Source organism: Mandrillus leucophaeus, unplaced genomic scaffold, assembly GCF_000951045.1.
Source record: "Mandrillus leucophaeus isolate KB7577 unplaced genomic scaffold, Mleu.le_1.0 Scaffold123, whole genome shotgun sequence".
NCBI lineage: Eukaryota > Metazoa > Chordata > Mammalia > Primates > Cercopithecidae > Mandrillus > Mandrillus leucophaeus.
Window position 1 is genome coordinate 2217051 of NW_012100654.1, and position 20307 is coordinate 2237357.

Here is a 20307-nt window from a genome sequence, read left to right on the forward strand (position 1 = left end):
TGAGGCAGGAGAATGGCGTAAACCCGGGAGGCGGAGCTTGCAGTGAGCTGAGATCTGGCCACTGCACTCCAGCCCGGGCGACAGAGCGAGACTCCGTCTCAAAAAAAAAAAAAAAAAGAAAAAAGATTTTGAGGTGTTGAATAGTTCGGCTGAAACTGCACAGGTAACTAGAGGCAGCAAGAAAATTCACATGCTTATCAGAAGGCACCCAAATTCCACATTGTTCTGTCTTCTCACTCCCACCCCGCTTTGTGTCCCCACAAGACCCTCAAGAAGCTGGCGTGGAGGAACTGGAGACTGAAGAAGTTAAATGATAGAGCCACATCCAGACCCCAGTTTTGCAGAAGTTGTGCCCGCCTATTAAAGACAGCTTGGAAAATAATGGGAAAACAAAAATTGTCTATGACCTTAACTCCAGTCCCAACCACAACCACATTATGGGATATTTTGTTCTCTTAATGGAGAGTTATGCTTGTTTCTTAAGTAGTTTGTAATCACACTACAACTATAGTGCTAAATTCTTTGTTTTCAGCTTATATTATGGATATTTACACATAATTTTATACTTTCTATGAATAATTTCTGATGGGTGTAGAGGAGATATCTGAGTTTATTTACCTTTTCCGGCACAGTGGGATATTTATGCCTTTCCCTTTTTCTCACTATTAATAAAAATACTGTTGCATGTATTTCAGAATACTTCTTGTGGATAGATTGCCCTGAAGTAGAATCACTGAGTCAAGGATAATTTACACAGAGTAAAATTGACCCTTTTTAGGTATAAAGTCTTATAGCCACCCCCACAATTGAGATATGTATTATTTCCATCACTCCGGGAAGTTTCCCAGCATGCCTTGTCATCTATCTCCTCCCATGACCCTAAGCCACTTTGGCAACTACTGATCTGTTTTCTGTCCCTATATTTTTTTCTTTTTCTGGATACCATAGGAATGGAATTAGTCTTTTGAGTTGGACTTTCTGCCCTTGACATAATGCTTTGAGATTCATCCATGTTGTGGTGTGTTATCGGTAGTTTGTTCCTTTTTATGGCATTGTAGTATTTAATTGTATGGATGTATTATAATGTGTCTATTCACTACTGATGGATATTTGGATTGTTTCTAGTTTATGACGATTGTGAATAACATTTTAATAAATATTTGCATATAGGTTTTTATTTGAGCATAAAGTTTAATTTCTCTTGGGTAAATACCAAAGAGTGGAATTGCTGGATTGATAGTAAATGTATATTTAACTTTGTAAGAATCTGTCAAACCGTCTTCCAAAGTTGGTGAAACATTTTGTATTCTCATAGGCAATTATGAGAGTTCTAATTGTTCCATGTTTTTATCAGCACTTGATACTGTGAGGGTTTGTTTGTTCATTTGCTATTCAAATAGGGATCTAATGGCTATCTTGCTGTGGTTCAGATTTGCATTTCCTTAATGAATAATGATGTTGAGGACCCTTTCCTGTGCTTGTTTCCACCCGTAGCTCTTCTTTGGTGAATTGTCTGTGCAAATCTTTTGACCACTTTTTAAATTCAGTTGTTATTTTCTTAGTGACTAATGAGAGCTCTTTATATATTCTGTAAACAAATCCTTTTTCAGATTTTATTTTTTTCAAATATTTTCTCCCAGTCTGTGCCTTGTCATTTCATTTTGTTAACAGTATTTTTAAAAGAAGCTTTTGAACAAGTAAGTTTTTGTTTTGATGAAGCCCAGTTCATCAACTTTGTATCCTAGGAATCATCTTATCTAAGAAATCTTTGCCTATGTCACAGTCATACAGATTTTCTCCTAGGTTTCCTTCAGAAGTTTTATAGCTTTAGGTCTACGTTTAGGTCAGTGATCCACTTTGAGTTAATTTTTGTGTGTGGGAGACGTATAGGTTGAACTTCATTTTTCTTGCATATAAATGTCCAGTTCCAGTATTCTCTGCTAAATTGACTAGATATTTGTAGATCTATTTTTGCTCTATCTATCCCATTCCCCACTGATCTATGCATTCTGTCATTGCATAGATTTTGTCATTACCATAGCCTTGATGACTGTAGCTTTGTAATAAGTCTTGACCTAAGATAATAAGTCCTCCAACTTTGTTCTTCTTCTTCAAAATCGTTTGGCTAGTTTCCATTGCTTACAATTTCATATAAATTTTATAATCAGCTTGTCATTTTCTCAAAAAGGCCTTCTAGGCTTTGGACTGTGATTGTGTCAAATCTATAAACCAATTTGCAGAGAGATGGCGTCTCAACACCATTGGCTCTTCCAATCCTGAAATGATATCTCTGTCCATTTATTTAGGTCTCTGATTTTCCTCAAGGTTCTTAATACAATTTGTCAAATTAAAAGTTGGTTTTCTGCTTCCTTACTAGGGTGTTGAGCACATGGCTGTGCCCTTGTGGATAACAGATCACATGTTTCCTGCAAAAAACTCTACTAGTTTACACTTTCTGTCGATTGTGTTTTATTTCCCAGGCATCTGGCTCCCTCTTTTCCACACTCCATGGCTTATAATGCATTGCCTAATTTATTTAATAGGTTTTAACTCTTTATCAAAATATACACACAGAAAACTATATATAATTATATATATATACATTTTATATATAGTTATGTATAGTTTATACTATACATCTCGATAAATGCTCACAAGGTCAAGAAACAGAACATCACCAGCACCCTGGAAGCCTCTTTGTGACCTCTTCCAATCCTGACAGCAAGGGGAACCACTATGCCAACTCCTACCCCTAAGTGATTTTGTTATGGCTTAGCATTTCATTACAGTAAGGGACCTCCTAGGCTTCTCACTCCAGGTTCCTAAAATGTATCTGGCCTCCTCACTGTGCTCCTTTGCCTTCTGAGCTTCTGTTAGCGCCTAGAATGCCCACTTCCTCTTCTGCCTTCTCCCTTCCTATTCCTTCTTTCAGCTTCCTTTAAATTTTTTAAAAATTGTTTGTTTTTATTTTTATTTATTTATTTTTTTACAGACAGCATCTTGCTCCGTTGCCTAGGCTGGAGTACAGTGGCATGATCATAGCTCACTGCAGTCTCAAAGTCCTGGGCTCAAGTGATCCTCCTGCCTCAGCCACCTGAATAGTTAGGATGACAGGTCTGTGTCTCTATGGCTGGCTAATTTTTTTGTGTATTTTTTGTAGAGATGGGGTCTCTCTATGTTGCCTAGGCTGGTCTTGAACTCCTGGCCTCACACCATCCTCTCGCCTCAGCCTCCCAAAGTGTTGGGATTCTAGGTGTGAGCCACCCCACCCTCTTTCAGCTTCTTTGAAGTGTCCTCCTTATTTTTTCCAGCTCAGTTTAACTTTCATCATCTGTGCTGGGAAGCCTCTCCCTCCTCCTCCTCTCCCTGGCTTCCATTAGCATTGGACTTCCCTTCATTAACACTCTTGTCATGGTGTATTGAAGTTGTTGTTTCCATTTGACTGTAAGCTCTTTGAGGTCTGGAACTAGCTCTTCTGTGGACCCAGTGCCTTCTATGGGGCCTGGCATGCAGTAAGAAGTCAGTGATTGAATGCTGGATGAATATTGAGTGTCTAGGAAACTGATTCCCCAAAAGGCTAATCACTTTGTTCACAATAGGTCTCCTGGCTGTCAGTCCTCACTGGCTTATTTTCAAACTCCTTTTCCTCCTCATGTGGGTGGACTCTTTTGTGATTTATTTATTTTGTATTTCCATGCTGCCTCTGGAGCAAGAGAGAAAATATCATAGCTCTTTTGGCTGTTTTATCCACCATTATGATGATAAGTAAGAGAGGATGATACCGTCTACTCTTCATCTGTTGTAAGAGAGCAATAGCTTTTAACCTGTAAGGTCTGTGAATCCAGTCCTCCTATTTCAATAGCAAGTGTGCAGGTATAGAAGACTCTCAGCAGTGTTTAAATCCTTCATATATTCACACTTCAAAATCCGACGCATTTTGGGATTCACCATTACTAAGAAGGCGACCATATCCCAGTGTTTGTTACTCTGTATCAAGGTCTAGCTGCTCGTAAAAATGATGACTGGGAGTGTTTTTGTGTAGGGTTGGCACCACAGTGGCTGAATATGAAAAATGCAGAGTCCTTCCTTTGCAATACAGACTGTATTCAGCTGTGCCTCAGTCTGAAGACTGGATACATTTCAGATAGTTTAGCAGTAAAGGGAGAAAAGGGATCTGATTGACTTTAAACACCAATGTGGCTCAAGTAACGATTGGAGTGGTTTATATCTACCAGAATAGATGGCAGGTTTTACAAACCCTCAAAAGACAAACCCACCTATTGGTCATTTGAGTGCTCTGTTCTGATTGACTCAGGTCTAATCGGGGGACTGACATGTTCACTTAACTATCATCTTAGACTAGCCCAGCCAAACAGGGGATGTTGATGGGGGAGCTGGTGGGGGGAAGGTTAAAGGTTGTTCTGGGGAAGGAAGAGTTGCTGAGGCCAAAAGGGGAAGCGTCCAGGTGGATCAGCCCTCAGGGGACATCATTGAAAGGAGCAGAGAAGAGTATGATGGGCTGGAGGGAGGGGGTTCCAGGTGCATGGGCCGAAGTGGGCAAAGCCTTGGACATTTGTCTGTGTGCATCTGGGCTTCCCCAGTCCAGGCTGTGTCTCTTCAGAGCACTGTGGAATGGTTTTGTGAGTGTGCCCCAGGTACACATGGCAAAGGGAATGCCTCTGCTTCAGGCCATGACTCCGGAGACGGACCAGTGCCCTGCATGACCAGGGCAGGAGTGGGCAGAAAGACTGGTGTACCCATCCACCTTCTGTCCTTCAGGAGAAGATTGGCTGGCGAAAGGATGCACTGCATTTGCTGGTGTTCACAACGGATGATGTGCCCCATATCGCATTGGATGGAAAATTGGGAGGCCTGGTGCAGCCACATGATGGCCAGTGCCACCTGAACGAGGCCAATGAGTACACTGCATCCAACCAGATGGTGAGTGCTGGGGACCAAACCCCCATTCCCTGATGCCTCTCCTGTGACCCTGCCTGTGGTCTGAGTACTTGCCCAGCCTTGAAACCTTTATCTGGCCCTCAGTATTCACTGGCTTTCTGATCCATTCTTGGTGTTGGGTTTCATTACTCCATCTTCTCCAACTGGGTTTCCAGAACTCCTAATTGACTTACAACATTTCTCAGGGATTTCTGTAGCTGGTTCATCTTTCTGCCAATGTGCATCTAAATGGGGAGTGTTTGGTTGGGATACAGATGGCCCAGGGGAAACAGGATAGATTTCATAGTGGGGAGGGGATCTTAAAGGAGGGTGGGTGCTGTGCCTGCAGAGGTCATAACTGGTATAGAAGTTATAGGGCAGGACTTCCTGACTTCTAGACATGGACTCCCAGAGGTGGTGAGTTGCCTGTCAGTGTCAGTGGTGGGCAGAGGTGTTCTGCACGGAATGAAAACCACAGTTATGCAGTTTAAAAGAATTTGTGCACAATTTCAAGCATATATAATAATAGACCAGCAAAATGAACCCTACATGCCCATCACCCAGACCCAACAATGATCAAGATCTCGCATACTCACTATGCAATTTTCCCCCCAAAATCTCCACCCTTTTCTTTCTCAAATCCATTCTGGTGGCCAAAGAGGAATTATTCCCAATTTTCCTCCCTGGAGAAGCCCATTTTCTCCAGTTTCAAGAAGTGGTCGGTGCCCAAGCCTTCCATCTTGTCTAGTAATAATGGAATCTGAAAAAAGGACTGTAACCGTAGGACCTCACCAGATGCGGACCTGTACCCATCATTAGTCCTCAGAATCCCTCAGGACACTGTTAAACTGCCTCTCAGCTTCCTCTCTTCCTCCTCTCTCTGCACCCCTGCCCCATGGCCCAACTTTTAGTCCAGAGCTCGGCACCCTCCTCTGCCCATCTGAGCCACAGCAGGATGAAGCAGGACCTGTGGGGGATGTTGGCAGGCCTAACCGTTAGGCATAGGAGAAGGAAAATAATGCAAGGAGGCAGGGAGGAGAAGTCTTAGAGGAGAGAGGAAAGGTAAGAAACGCTGATGACAGAGGGTGGAATGTGGTGGCTGTTCTCTAGGGCATCCCCACTTGTCCCCCTCCCTGCTGAAAGGATGGAGACACAGACCAGATATGGAAAACCTCCACTCATCACCTCTCCACTCTGGGATGAGAGGAGTGAATCTAGTTTGGTGGATGCCACAGGGTCCTTTCCTTGAGGGTCTCTTCTACTCAGTTCCTCCGTTAAGGAGCTACCAAGGAGGCTTAGTTATTAAGGGACTCTAAGGGGCCACCTAAGGAAAAGGTGCTTCCCTGGCAAATGCTGGCTGCTGAGTGTGCATTGGAGCCAGGTGCTGGTATCTGCACCTGTTAGGAATGTCATAGCCTTGACTTTTGCCTTGGCCCTAGGACTATCCATCCCTTGCCTTGCTTGGAGAGAAATTGGCAGAGAACAACATCAACCTCATCTTCGCAGTGACGAAAAACCATTATATGCTGTACAAGGTATGCTGGGAGGGAGGGAGGCTAGTGATTTAATTCTAGGGGCCAGGCTGACCCTAAGGTGTTTGGGAGATTAGAATGTGGGGTGGAGTAGAGGGGATGGTGAGGAGTGTTTACAGCTCTGCCTATATATATGGAGGAAATTCAAAGGAGGGGTGGAATATAGCCCAGTCTTGATCTAATGGAAAATAATAGGATGAAACAATTAAGCATTCGCATAGCAGTGAAGACCTTACAAGAAATTTGAACATATAGTATCTAATTTGATTCTGAGAAAAACCTTGAAAATAGCACAAATTCCCATTTTTTGGGGTGATGAATTGGAAACAGAGAGAGGCACACTCTACTACAGAAGGAAAATACAAAATGAAGATATACCCAAAGAAAAGTAAGGCATCTCATCAGGCTACATCACTAATCCCAATATTCCAGAGCTTTACGCCTGAGCCTGCAGACTATAGGAGACCAGTGGGCCAGTCTGGCACAGGAATTCCCAAAGAAACCAATAAATGTCCTGAGTGAATACAGCAGTCTGGGTACAGGTCTGTTCCATCTAAAGAAACTGTTCCAGGTCACCCTGGACTACCCCATTTAGTCTGGGGCAGAAATTCCCAAAGAGACCAATAAATGTCCTGAGTGAATAGAGCAGTCTGGGTACGGATCTGTTCCATCTAAAGAGACTGTTCCTGGTTTACCCCAGACCATCTTCAGAGACTCCCCACATGAACATGCTCCTTCTCAGTCACAGATGAGCCACGTTTGAATTACAGATCTCCTCGGTGTGCTCATGTAAGCTAAGTGTAAACTCGCCTCTGAGATTCTTTTACATGGTGAAGCAATGAGAACTTAATCTGCAATCCTTCTCCACCCTCCACCCCCAAACAGCTGGCCATAGTTCCCTCTCCTCGCTCTTAAATGTCCACAAAAGAACCTTTGTCTGATTGTGTTTTTCTATTGCTCCTGCCTGAGATTATCACTGATAAAATGCCACTTACATTTTCTTGAGTTCTTTATCCTCCTTTAGTCCAAATCAATGTTAGAAGATGAAACAAGGGAAAAGGATTGTTTTTCTTTTTTTGTTTAGTGGAAGATAGCAGGATAAAGCCTATTCAGGGCATGATGGTGTGTGCCTACAATCCCAGCTACCAAGGAGGCTGAGGCAGGAGAATCTCTTGAACCCGGGAGGCAGAGGTTGCAGTGAGCCAAGATTTAGCAACCGCATTCCAGCCTGGGGGACAGAGCGAGATTCTGTCGCAAAAAAAAAAAAATAATAGAAAGAAAGAAAAGTTTTCACTTACAAATAACGTTTTATGTTTTTAGAGGGCTCAGTTGCACAGACTATATTGGGTTTCCAGATATTTCCAGAGGGAAGAAGTCCACGTTGGCTTAAGCATCCTTCCTCAGAGCTAAATACACCTTGCTTGGGGGAGGGAGCCCATCCAGTCCAAAGGCAGGGAGAGGGTGGTGGATGTCTCTGTCACTGTTAGAAGTGGCAGACTCAGGAGTTAGCACAGGTGAAAGAGGAAAGGTGGGTACTTCAAGGCTGCGCCTTTGCCACCGGACCTCAGAGGTCCTTGGGAGGGTGCCATTCATATCTCAGCTTCCTATAAAAGAAAGGGTCTATACTTGAGACCCTTGGAAAAGTTGCCCTTTTCACTCCTTCTGAACAGATTGAGCAGATCCTGAAAGCTGAACCTGTGAATACCTCAGAGACCGGGGGAGAGATGGCAAGAAGCTGTCAGGAGCTGTGACCTTAGAAGACGGGCTTTGAGAGAGCTGTCTGTCACCGTGGGAGGGGAGGGGGCTCAAGACACTATCGTTTAGGGAAAGACCTTGTAAGCCCCTTTCCTATGGGTATATAGGGCTGGATATTCCATGGCCTACTGCAACAACTCTTCCTCTGTGCCATTTCTTCTTGCTTTTCCCTGTGGGATCTTTTTTAGTTCATGGTGGGAGAAGGTGGCAGGATATGGTGCTAGGAGCCTTTACTGTTCTAGCTCAGTGTAGCAATGCTCACTCTGATGGTTGGCAGGGCAAAATTAACTTATTTCTTCTCTTTACTTTTTTTCCCAAGAATTTTACAGCCCTGATACCTGGAACAACAGTGGAGATTTTAGATGGAGACTCCAAAAATATTATTCAACTGATTATTAATGCATACAACGTAAGTCACCAGTTTCTTCCCCCACTGCCACCTCCCTTCCACCCGCTCCCACTGAGGCCCTGCAGCTGCCACAGGCTCAGGTGGGCAGTTCGCCATGCTGCTCTGCTCCCCCATCCCCTCGAGTTTGATATCTTCTTCCTGCTTCACTCGGGGTCAGGGTGGAGAAACCCATCCTGCTTGATGAGTCTCCCTCTCACCTCTGCCATCTTGACTCTCATCTGCAGATCTCAGTGAGCCAAGGAGTGGCTCAGACTCAGGCTGGCAGCCTGGGAAGTGCTTAGGTTCTGACACCTCACGTAGGCAGGCAGTGGTATTCTCCACCTACTCAGTGCCCAGGCTAACCCTGCCACTGTACCCCTGCCTAAGGGAGCAGAGCGTCCACCAGCCACACTGCAAGAAGTGCAAAGCTTGCACGCTGAGCTCATCTCACAGTGGCAGGATGGGAATCCCTCAGCCTCATGGACCTCAGCGTAGAGCTGCAGACTAACATGGGAGAATTGACAATCCGTGTTTTTTGTTTTTGTTTTTAATTTTAAAAAATAGAGAGAGAGATTGGGGTCTCACTGTGTTGCCCTGGTTGGTCTGATCTTGAACTCCTGGAAGCAGTCCTCATACCTCAGCTTCCCAAAGTGCTGGTTTTACAGGCATGAGCCATCAAGCCTGGCCAAAGGGTCAATGTTTTGCCTAACTACTTAGGATGTGATTGTAATCAAGTCCTTTCAGAGGGTTTGTGAATGGGGCTGTTAAATTCTATGCTATTGTAACATATCATGTGAAGTTGGCCCTAATATAATAAGTGCAAGTTCTTATAGATGTGGTTTAGGTATCACTTTCACATTCCAAGCCATGCATCCACAGACTCACCTCCCAAACCTTTGTCTTTCCTACCCTCCTTCCCCTCAATTCGTAATACCCCAGAATTATTTGACTCAGACCTACCTTCTCTCGGGCAAATGGCAGGCAGAGCTCTTGTGCTGGAAAGTGTGTACCCTCTGCTATCCCTTCCCTTGTGGGTCCCAAGATGGTTGTAGCATCCAGTGCCTACCCACCTGCTCAAGGGGCCAGGTAATTTCTAAACTGGCATTCAGAGTGCCTCTTCCTGTTAAAACTAAGTTATACACAGACTAAGTGTGGCTTAAGTAACATTATTAATCCTAAACTTAGGTAAAATAGGTTTTTCTGGCTAACCTGGGAACCTAAGGAATCAGTGTGGTGTCACGCATCTGCGAGAAAAGTCATCTTGCCTTCCCAGCAGTGACTGGTTACAAATGAGTATTTGGAGCTCAGCCTTTCCCAGTGTTGGCCTTGTCCACCTGCCGATGTGGCCCTGTTTTGAGTTGCAAAGTACTGCTCAGCTAGGGGGAACCCTGGGGCTTGGGGGTGTGGCCAGCCCTGCGCTTAGTTCCCTGGAGCCTTTGTGTCCTAAAGGCAACGTCTTCGTGTCCTAAAGGCTGCCAGGTGGGCAGCAGTGAGGATTTTTGGCTTGTTTTTCTTCCCTTCCTTCCCCCTTCCCCCTTCCCCCTGCCCCGCCATCTCCTGTTATAGCCAAGGGTCCTCTTGCTCTCACAGATTCAGATACTCCCGGAACTTCCTGTTGTGAGAAACTGAAGACTTCCTTCTCTCCTACCCCACTGCCCACATACTAACATCCTCTTTTCTGTTCTCTGGCCTTTAGAGCCTCACCAGATCCCATAGGCACTTCAGAACCCAGAGTGCAGTGAGAGGGTTTCCTAATGAACTTTACACTGTAGTGACTTTCAGATTCCACGGTGAGTGATTTGCTTTACACTTCAGGAAAAGGGGGAACACGTAAGCTGGTTATGTGGGCACAATAGGTCTGTTGAAGTGTGACACCCAGAGAGGGTTTGGGATGTGAGCCTGCATGGGAAGGAGGGGCAGGCCTGTGAATGTCACCCTCTTTCCTGGGGTGAGCTGGTGTGAGCTGTGAGCTGCTTGGGTCTTAAACTCTGGATACTGAACTAAGAGAACCAAATCAAGAGCCAGAACCCCTGCCCTGCCACTCTCCCCTTCCCTCTGAGGACGCCAGAGCTGGGCGACCCCACAGGGCAGAAGGGGCACTGCTGCTGGACCCACTTTCACAGGCAGGGAAGCCACTGCTTGCCTCCTGCTGAGTCAGGGCCTTTGGGAAGAAATGGCTGAAGAGCAGCTCGTCTGGGCTCTGTGGAGTGGGGTGAGGTCCCTCTTTAGGGCTTCTGAGGGAGGGGCCACTTGTCAGCATTTCATTGTCAGCCATCTCCTGAATTCAGAGCTCTGGGGCTCCCCAAGATCATTGGCTGGTGAAGGCCCAGGCCCCCTGCTCCTGGCGACTTTGATATCGGAGGGCATCGTGGCGCACAGTTCCATAGACCTGGCTGGGCAACCTTGCAGCAGCAGGGAAGGCACACTGCTCAGCCAGCTTCTGTGTGACTGGCGGGCTCTGTGTGTCTGTGCTCCTGCTGGGACCACTGAAAACCGGGGAGCAGGAGGCTTTCTTATTGGTTCCCTGCATGGGATCTCATAAGTGCTTAGCCCTGAGCAGGATTTCTCATATATCTACATTCATTTTCCTAGTGGACGTCCAGGGGCCCAGGGTCAAGGAGTGAGAAGGGAAAGCATTCCCTGTGTGGTAGGCAGAGGCCAGGAGAGGAGTGGGGACCCCTCCCTGCTGATGGGGAGTGGGGAGCGGGGATGAGTACAGGGAACAATTGTTCTGGGCTGGAGCTGCTTTTGGAACCCGGAATGAATTCCCAGAGGAACTGTGGGAACCTAGCACTGTCGCTTGACTCTGCGAGTTAAACTGATTCCTGTAAACAAACATGTGAAATGAAGCTGATGACTTATGAATGAACTTTGAAACTCAGCACTTTTAAAAATGAGTGATGATGACCAGGCATGGTGGCTCACACTTGTAATTCCGGTGCTTTGGGAGGCCAAGCTGGGAGGATCACCTGATGCCAGGAGTTTGAAACCAGCTTGGTCAACATAGTGACTCCTAGTTTCTACAAAAAATTTTGTAAAAATTCGCTGGGCATGCTACTTGGGAGGCTGGGGCAGGAGGATTGCTTGAGCCCAGGAGTTCAAGGCTGCAGCGAGCTGTGATCGTATCACTGTGCTCCAGCCTGGACAACAGAGTGAGACTCTGTCTCTTTTAAAAAAAAAAAAAAAAAAAAGTAGTGATTATTAGAATACTCTCAACAATAACTATTTAAATCCCGTGGAAAAGAATTGTAAAGCCTTATCAACATATAATTAACATACAGCAAACGGTACTGATTTAAAGTATATAATGAGTGTTGACACAGGTATATACCTGTGAAACCATCGCCACCATAAAGATACTGAACATGTCCATTACTCCAAAAAGTGACCCTTGATAATTCCCTTCTTCCACCCCTTCCTTCAGGTGAAATTTAAAATATATTTATTAAATATAGAAATGTGAAACTGCAAGATATTTGAAGCAAGTTCAGTTGATCAAAGCCATGTTAGGGGTATGTTGGTTTTCTGTGTTGATTAGAACCTGTGATACTGTGGTATAATAAGATATATATATAGGTCTCTACCCCTAGTTCCTAATATAAAGCCCCTAAAACCTTTGTAGATAAGGACACTAGGAGAATCTTTTGTTATAATATTTGGTCTTTAACGCTGGTTCCTGACACAGAGTTTCCAAGACCATTGTAATTTCCTGGGTAATAAGAACATCTTTTGTTCTAATGAGGTGACTCTCGGGGGCGCTCCTGGACAGCCTCAGGATGGGGGCTGGTTGCCAGGGGAACCAGACATGTGATTAGAGGGTCGGAACTTTCAGCCCCACACCATGACCTCTGGGGAGGTAGAGAGGGGCTGAAGGTTGAGTGGATCACCAGTAGTCAGCGATGTGACCAGTCAGGCCTATGTAACGATACCTTCATGAAAACCCAGAAGGCCTGGATTTGGAGGGCTTTAGGAAAGCTGTGGGACAGGTTCCTGGAGAGTGGCCCCAGAGAGGACAGGGAAGTTCTGCACCCTCCTGACACACCTTGCCCTGTTTCTCTTCATCTAGCTGTTCATCTGCAGCCTTTATCTCTTATTAATACATGGGTAAGTGTAAACAGTGTTTCCCTGAGTTCTGTGAGCCGTTCTAGCAAACTGATGAAGAAAGGAAGGGGTTCGTGGGAATTTCAGTGTACGGCCAATCCGTTGGAGGTATAGGTGACAGCCTAGTACTTGTGATTGGCATCTGCGGTGGGGGCAGTCTTGTGGGCTGAGCCCTTCACCTGTAGGACCTGACACTATGTCCAGGTGGATAGTGTCAGAATTGTGCTGAATTAGAAGATAACCAACTGGTGTCCAGTAGAGAACTGCATGGTGTGTGGGGGAAACTCCTCACATCTGGTGTCAGAAGTGTTGTGTTGAGTGGTGTGTGAGCGTAGAGTAGGAAGAACAGTTTGGGTTTTTCCTTCCAAGTACTCATCTTACTTGCTGCTGTCCTGGCCAATGGGAAGGGCTGGGCTGGGATTCAAGCTCCTTGCACTTGGACTTTTCCCAACTTTGAGCCCTAGCACGGGGGCGCTGGTGCATGTGGGGTGTGCCAGGGCAGCAGGAGAGGCTTTCGTCAGCTCTGCTCTCCTTTCACCTGCTCCACACCCGGCCAGAATCCAGTCACAGCTCTCTCTGGACCGCTTCTGTTTCTGTCACCTCACCGTCCGAGTGGTTTGTGTTGGATTTCATGAGTCATGCAACACATGACTAAGTATGGGTGTTGGCTTTTACCTCCCCTAGAGTGCTGGCAGACCATCTGTGGGGACATTCTGAGCAGATTTAGGTTGGAACATATGTAACAGATGCAATGGCTGTGGTATTTGGCCAGGCTGAGGAGGGAGCAGAATGGAAAGGGTATGTTTAATTTCATGTCTTGTAGAATCAACTCTGGTGTACACATCTCTCAGAGTGTGAAATCTTCAACTTGGATTTATGCATTTTTTCTTGCTGTGCCAAATTCTTCACTGTGAGAGGTCTTCCCAAGGGAGTTTGGCAATGTGGTGCTTTGCTCTGTAATACGTGCTGGTGAGAGAATCTCTTCCAGAGCTCAGCCGTGGAGCCCTGGGTCCACACGTGCAGAACAGAAGCCCTGGGTCCACACGTGCAGAGGGGACTGGCCTCATGTTGCACCCAGGAAGGCCTCTTTTCAGTGTGGGAGTGAGCAGAATGAGCTGGAAAGCACTGGAGCTGCATGTGGACGGTGACATCAGAATCTGTGGTGTATTTTTTTCCTAGCAGAGCACATGTTTCTCTTTTTGTTGTTGCCATAAAGTCTGCTCCCACCCACTCCACAGCTGGCCCGACTTAAAGCAATTGCAGATGTGACCTAAGCTGACTGAGTATTTAATAGCCTTTTTAAACTTCTGACATTCCCAACATCGTCTTGTTTCCTACTGGAGAAGTAAGGAGTGCACCTTGAGGGGCGAATCTGGTAGGAGTTAATGAAATTTTAGGAGTCACACATAAAAGTCTTCATGCGTAAGAACTGCACTTTGACCCTCTACTATATTTTATACTCTATTTGTTCATTTATTCAACAGATATATACTAACAGCCTAATGTGTGGCAGGGATCGTGCTGCACCTTGGAAATAAAATAGTGAGCAAAACACAGTCCTACCCTTCAGCACTCATAGTTTTGGGAGTAGAGACCCTTACAACCGGGATACAACCTGACAATCTCTTTCCAAAGTCACAGAGCCAAATTCCTTTTTATTTTTTTATTTTTGTTTTTTACCTTTTCTGTGGACAGAGAGCCAATTTCCAAAGAAAGAAGTGCGTATCAGGTGTGGGGATTAGAAAGAGCCCTGGGTGGGTGGAGAAGGCCTGCACCCGGTCCTGTGCAGCAGAGTCGTCCCAGGCCACCTTTTCCTTGCCCTGACTTCCAGCTTCCATACACGAGAGGTTTGGGCTGCATCATCTCCACGGTTCCTGCTGCCTGAAATGTCTTAAGAGTTTCTGATTCCAGAGACTCTGTGGGTAGCAGGAATAATACAAACTTCACATCAGAACATGGGGCCTATGGCCTGAGTAGAACCTAAGAGTCCATTTCCATCTAATTCTTAGTTGCTGACTCACAGAGTAGGAGTCCAAGTCCCTCTTGTTTTTTCCCGGATCCTCTCCCAGATCCTCCCTTGGGGCTTTCGAGTGGCAGCTTGGGCAGACCTTGCTGGGGAGCGCTGGTGCTTCCTTCCAAAGTTTTATTTGTGAACCACAGGGCCCCCATATTTCAAGTGATCGTTCCCAAGTAATTTTTTACATGCCTTCACTCTTCAGCTCTTTTACGATACTGTTTTATCTCACCCGCATACTTATTCACAGTTATAAATTTATTTTTTAATATTTGTCTTAAGAAATATTTTCATCTACTTGGCCTGAGACCTTAGCATAGCTGCTAAAACATTCATCTGTCTACCCGTCCATGTGTTTATTTATTCCACAACAGATTGTACTAAGTCCCAGAGAGATCTATGATACAGCCCTTGGACTTCACAACATGGTAGGGAAGACAGATCTGTAAATAACTAATCACAGGCAGCAGCTGAGCACGGTGTGTATTGAGTGGCGCTTTTGTGACCCTTGGCCAGTTAAGGCTGGCAAGTTGCAAAGGGAAGTGGATTTAAGACGGATGGTATTTTTAGAGTTGTAGAAGCACTTAGATAATTTGTTGCAAAGAGAGAGACTTTTTTTTTTGCAGAAAGTATTTTCAACAAGCTGTTAATTTGCTGGAAAACTGCATATTTCACTTATTCAACTTTAGCACTATATGCTCAGCAAAAAAGAGAAAGAAAGAAAACCCACAAGAGCAAGAGGCAAGTCTGTCTGCTGTTCTGTCCAACTGCCACGCTCCCTAGAGTGCACCCGAGAAGGGAGAGGGAATCTGCAGGGCTGTCTGCGGATGTTGGGGTCCTTGTCTCTCATATGGGTGCATCTTGCTGTACTGTGTGTTGAGTGTATAAACAGACAGTTGTTTTAAATTTTCTGGTAAAATATGACCTCTGAATAAAAGCTGCTTACTTCATTTGGCCTCAGTCTCCAAAGTGGCATCTTCCTTAGAGATTTTCAAGGAAATTATTATTATTATTAATTATTATTATTTTTTAAGAAACAGTCTCACTCTGTCACCCAGGCTGGAGTGCACTGGCATGATCATAGCTCATTGCAGCCTTGAACTCCTGGGCTCAAGCAATCTTCCTGCCTCAGCCCCCTGAGTAGCTACAGGCATGTGTCACAAGGACAATTTTTTAAACTAATAGACATATGGAAAATTTCACAAACTTTTCACAAATTAAATAAACCTGAGTATCCACCACCCAGGTCAAACACACAGAACATTAGCAAGGCCTAGAAGTCCCTATTCTGCCCTCTTCCATCACAATCCCTCAAGGGCAACCATTAATTTTGCCTGTTTTTGAATTTCATATAAATAGAGTTATACGATATATATGCCTTTGTCTCTGCCTTCTTTCTAGTAATGTTATATTTGTCAGATTTATCCATATTACATGTAGTCATATTTTATTTCTCATTACTGTATGTTATTCCACTGTATGAACATACTACAATTTTAAAAAATCCATTCTACTATTGATAGTAGAATTTCCTGTTTCTAGCTATTACAACAGTATTGCTGTAAACATTCTTGTCCGTGTCTTTTTGGTGACGCGTACACTTCTGTTGGGTATAATCATGGGTGAATGCTAGGTCTGAGGTTGGCCTAAGCTTTAGTAGATATAGCCCAATGGCTTTCTATAGGGTTGCACCAATTTTCACTCCCACCAGCAGGGTTGAGGAGCCACAGTTGCTCTACATCCTTTCCAACACTTGATGTTCTTAGTCTTTATTTTTTTCTGTTCTGATAGGTAATTTTGACTTGATTTTTGTTTGATTCACTGGCTTAAGGATGTAATCCACACATAAGATTGGATTCTCTCATTATGTAGTTTCAAACTCAGGCATATGGACCTCATCTGATGGGGATAGGTATGGATGTGAATGATATGGTGGATTCCTGGAGAAAGTGCCTGCTGAGCTGATTTGAAGGATGATAAGGAGCCAGCCAGGAGGAGTAAGGAGAGGAGCCGTTGTGCAAAAGATCATTACCCTGGGTACACGGAAAGGCTCAAAGCCTGGAGTGCACACTCCAAGACTGAGGAACTGCATGTCTGAAGCCAAGTGTGGGGATGAGAGGTGGCTCTGGAGAAGCAAGCAGGGGATGGGGCATAACCCGTTTGAAGCAGATAATATCAAATGGCAGGTCGACCATTATCAACTTCTCCAAACTCACAGAGGGAGACCTCAGGCTGAGTCTAGCAACATGTTGTGTGAGTGCAGAGGGAAGGGAAAGGATGAGGGAGGGCCAGGGAACCAAGCTCACTGGCTCTTCCCTTGTCTTGGGATTCCTGAGTTAGAGGAAACCACGTGGGCCTCAGAAAACCAGTGTGGGAGCACCTCAGCCACAGCCTTTATTAAATGGTTGGGCTTCATTTTCCCTCTCCGTTCAGAGTATCCGGTCTAAAGTGGAGCTGTCAGTCTGGGATCAGCCTGAAGATCTTAATCTCTTCTTTACTGCTACCTGCCAAGATGGGGTATCCTACCCTGGTCAGAGGAAGTGTGAGGCCCTGAAGATTGGGGACACGGTAAGTCTCACCCCAAGTTTGTATGAACTCTTATTAGCATTGGTCATCAGTGTTTGGGTTCTAATAACTTTTGTGACTTATTAGAGTCCTTTCAGAATTTATATTCTGTTTTCCAATTCAGCATCCCAGAGGAGTCTCCTAAGCCTGTTTTGCATGATGTGTTCAGAGTCTCAGGTGAACTTGTTAAAGAGCCCGGCCAATAGGCAGCCCTCAGCACATTGCCACCTGAGGCTTTCTCAGGTTGGCATTGTGACTTTGGTGTTTTAAACCATTATCCTCTTAGCTTGACACAGTTGTAATCAGGAGGAAGAGTACAGGTGGGAATCCAGGAGACCTGGCCTTCATTCCTAGTCTTCTGCAAATAGCTGTGTTCCTTGGATAATCTGACCGTCACATTTCCTTTCTGTGAAATGTAAAGAAAGCCACTCCCCCCATTCTGTTTGGTGAAATAGAATGGATGACTCTACAGGAATGGAGGACACAGATGCCTTGTCCAGATTAAGTTTATTCAAATGATGTATGAAGATGTATGCCTGTGCACTACACCAAGGACTTGAGTGAGGGAGCAGGGAGGAGGACATGTGGGCAACAAGAACACAGACACAGACACGGGCACAGAGGCCAGTGAGTGGTGATGGACAGCTAGCCACACATCTGGGGGTCCTGCTGCTGGAAGCAGGTCATCAGCTCCATTCCTGACTTGCTTTGTTGATAGGTCCAGTGCTCAGTAAACAGAAGACCAGTGAGGGATAATTCTCTTCCACACTTAAAAGAATCTAGTTAGAAACAGAAAAACTATAGAGACCTTACAAATAGATGGCTATATTCTCTTGGCATTCATAGCACTCATGACGGCCAAGGCGGATATAAGCTGACTCATCCCCTGGCTTCAGGGAAAGAGCTTGCGGAGACAGGGACAGTCTTGTGGCTGGTAGCAGTGGTCTCCTCGGGCTTCTCCACATTCCACTGTAGATCCTTTCCCATCCCCGTCTTCACACTTGTCCCTCACCCACTTCACAACACACAAACATAGCTCTTACCCTTCCCAAATCTTACTGCAGTGCCTCACTCCCCCAAATAAAGGGACAGTTCAAAATATCATATGGAAGTTGAGAAAATGAAAGCCTCTCATGACGGGCTAGCAAGGCCTTTTCTAAGACATGTTGTTTCCAAGTTTATTTTGCTTTTAACAAGCTTGAAAGAAGGCCTAATCAAGCTGTCAGATGATAAGTCATTACAAATGATTATTATTGATTGATTGATTGATTTGGAGATAGAGTCTTGCTCTGTCACCCAGGCTGGAGTGCCATGGCATGATCTCAGCTCACTGCAACCTCCGCCTCCAGATTCAAACGATTCTCATGCCTCAGCCTCCCAAGTAGCTGGGATTATAGGCATGCACCACCACACCTGGCTAATTTATGTATTAGTAGAGACGGAGTTTCACCGTGTTGCTCAGTCTGGTCTCGAACTTCTGGACTCAAGGGATCCTTCCACCACAGCCTCCCAAAGTGCTAGCATTACAGGTGTGAGCCACCGCACCTGCCCACAAATGATTATTTATGGCTTTTAACTCAGAAGACATTCATAGAACAAGGTGACATTGCTGTTAAAAAACTCCTGTTCCCATCTTTCTATTAATGTGAACTTTTTTTGTGTTTAAATCTCTACAAGTGAAAAACAGAAATATAATTGATGTGAATCCGTCTTGTTTAGCAATAATTAATATTATTTTACATCTGGAGGAAAGCCTTATCTCATTAAAGAGATACTTCCAATAACATTTTACTGTTTATTTTTAATAATTGTAGGAAGTTGCAATGTATTTATGTTATTTTCATGCATTATAATGATTACTCAATCCAGATGATTAAAAAAACAAAACAAAACAAAACACTAATGCTTTACAGTTACAGGACAGTGTTTAAAGAGATAGTTATAAAAAATGAAATGAGGCCGGGCGCGGTGGCTCACACCTGTAATCCCAGCACTTTGGGAGGCCGAGGCAGGCAGATCATGAGGTCAGGAGATCAAGACCATCCTGGCTAACAAGGTGAAACCCTGTCTGTACTAAAAAATACAAAAAAAATTAGCCAGGCATGATGGCGGGCGCCTGTAGTCCCAGCTACTCAGGAAGCTGAGTCAGGAGAATGGCGTGAACCCTGAAGGTGGAGCTTGCAGTGACAGGGCGAGACTCTGTCTCAAAAAAAAAAAAAAAAAAAAAAGAGACAGAAATAGCCAAAAATCCCCAACAACATGTAAGTGAATTCTATAGATCTGTGGGTAGAATGTTTGGTGCACCATGTCAGGAAAGCTGAAGGATAAAGTGGGAAATATACCCAAACAAGGAACCCTTTACTTGGAGAAATAGGTATGATGGAAAAGAGAAGGGAGGGGGATGGACTCTCTAATCTAGCATACACCAGGTTTCAGGAAGGCTCTTGACAATTTCTAATGACATCCTTATAAATAAGGCAAATATTTAATAGTATGAGTTGACAACAGCACAGTCATGCGGATTTGTGGCTGGGTGAACATGCTGTCTCAGAGTATTGATAATGCAGCCAGTGGGAGGACTTGACTGAGGTTCCAATGTCTTTTGTCTGTTGTGTTTGTCATTGGCTTGGGTTGAACTCATAGGAGACCTGCTTATCAAATGTGGGAAGGCCGCAGAGCTGGAGAAAACAGCTTATGTTATAAAGCAGGAAAACCAAGATTTAAAAATATTTTTCAAAATTGAGATGGATTGAAATCATGAAGATTAATGTCTTACATTTTAGTTCAGAATATTACTAGGATATAGGAAACTTGGTTTGATAGTAAAAGAAAAACATTTGGCCGATTATAATGGCTCAAAGGCTCAATGCAGATAAACAGTGATTAAAAAAAAAAAAAAAGTCCGCCAGGCGCAGTGACTCATGCCTGTAATCTCAATACTTTGGGAGGTCAAGGCGGGAGGATCACTTGAAGCCAGGAGTTTAAAACCAGCCTGGACAATAAAATGAGACCCC

General features: G+C 44.7%; 1 protein-coding gene across 1 annotated transcript in view; it reads left to right on the forward strand.

Moving 5' to 3' along the window:
* Positions 1 to 20307, forward strand: part of ITGB5 (integrin, beta 5) — a 144151-nt gene that overhangs the window by 75376 nt on the left and 48468 nt on the right. Inside the window, exons 8-11 of the mRNA XM_011971614.1 lie at positions 4780 to 4941; positions 6378 to 6473; positions 8545 to 8634; positions 17162 to 17296. Of these exons, the coding sequence (XP_011827004.1) occupies positions 4780 to 4941; positions 6378 to 6473; positions 8545 to 8634; positions 17162 to 17296 (483 nt within the window). The remainder of the gene's footprint in view (positions 1 to 4779; positions 4942 to 6377; positions 6474 to 8544; positions 8635 to 17161; positions 17297 to 20307) is intronic.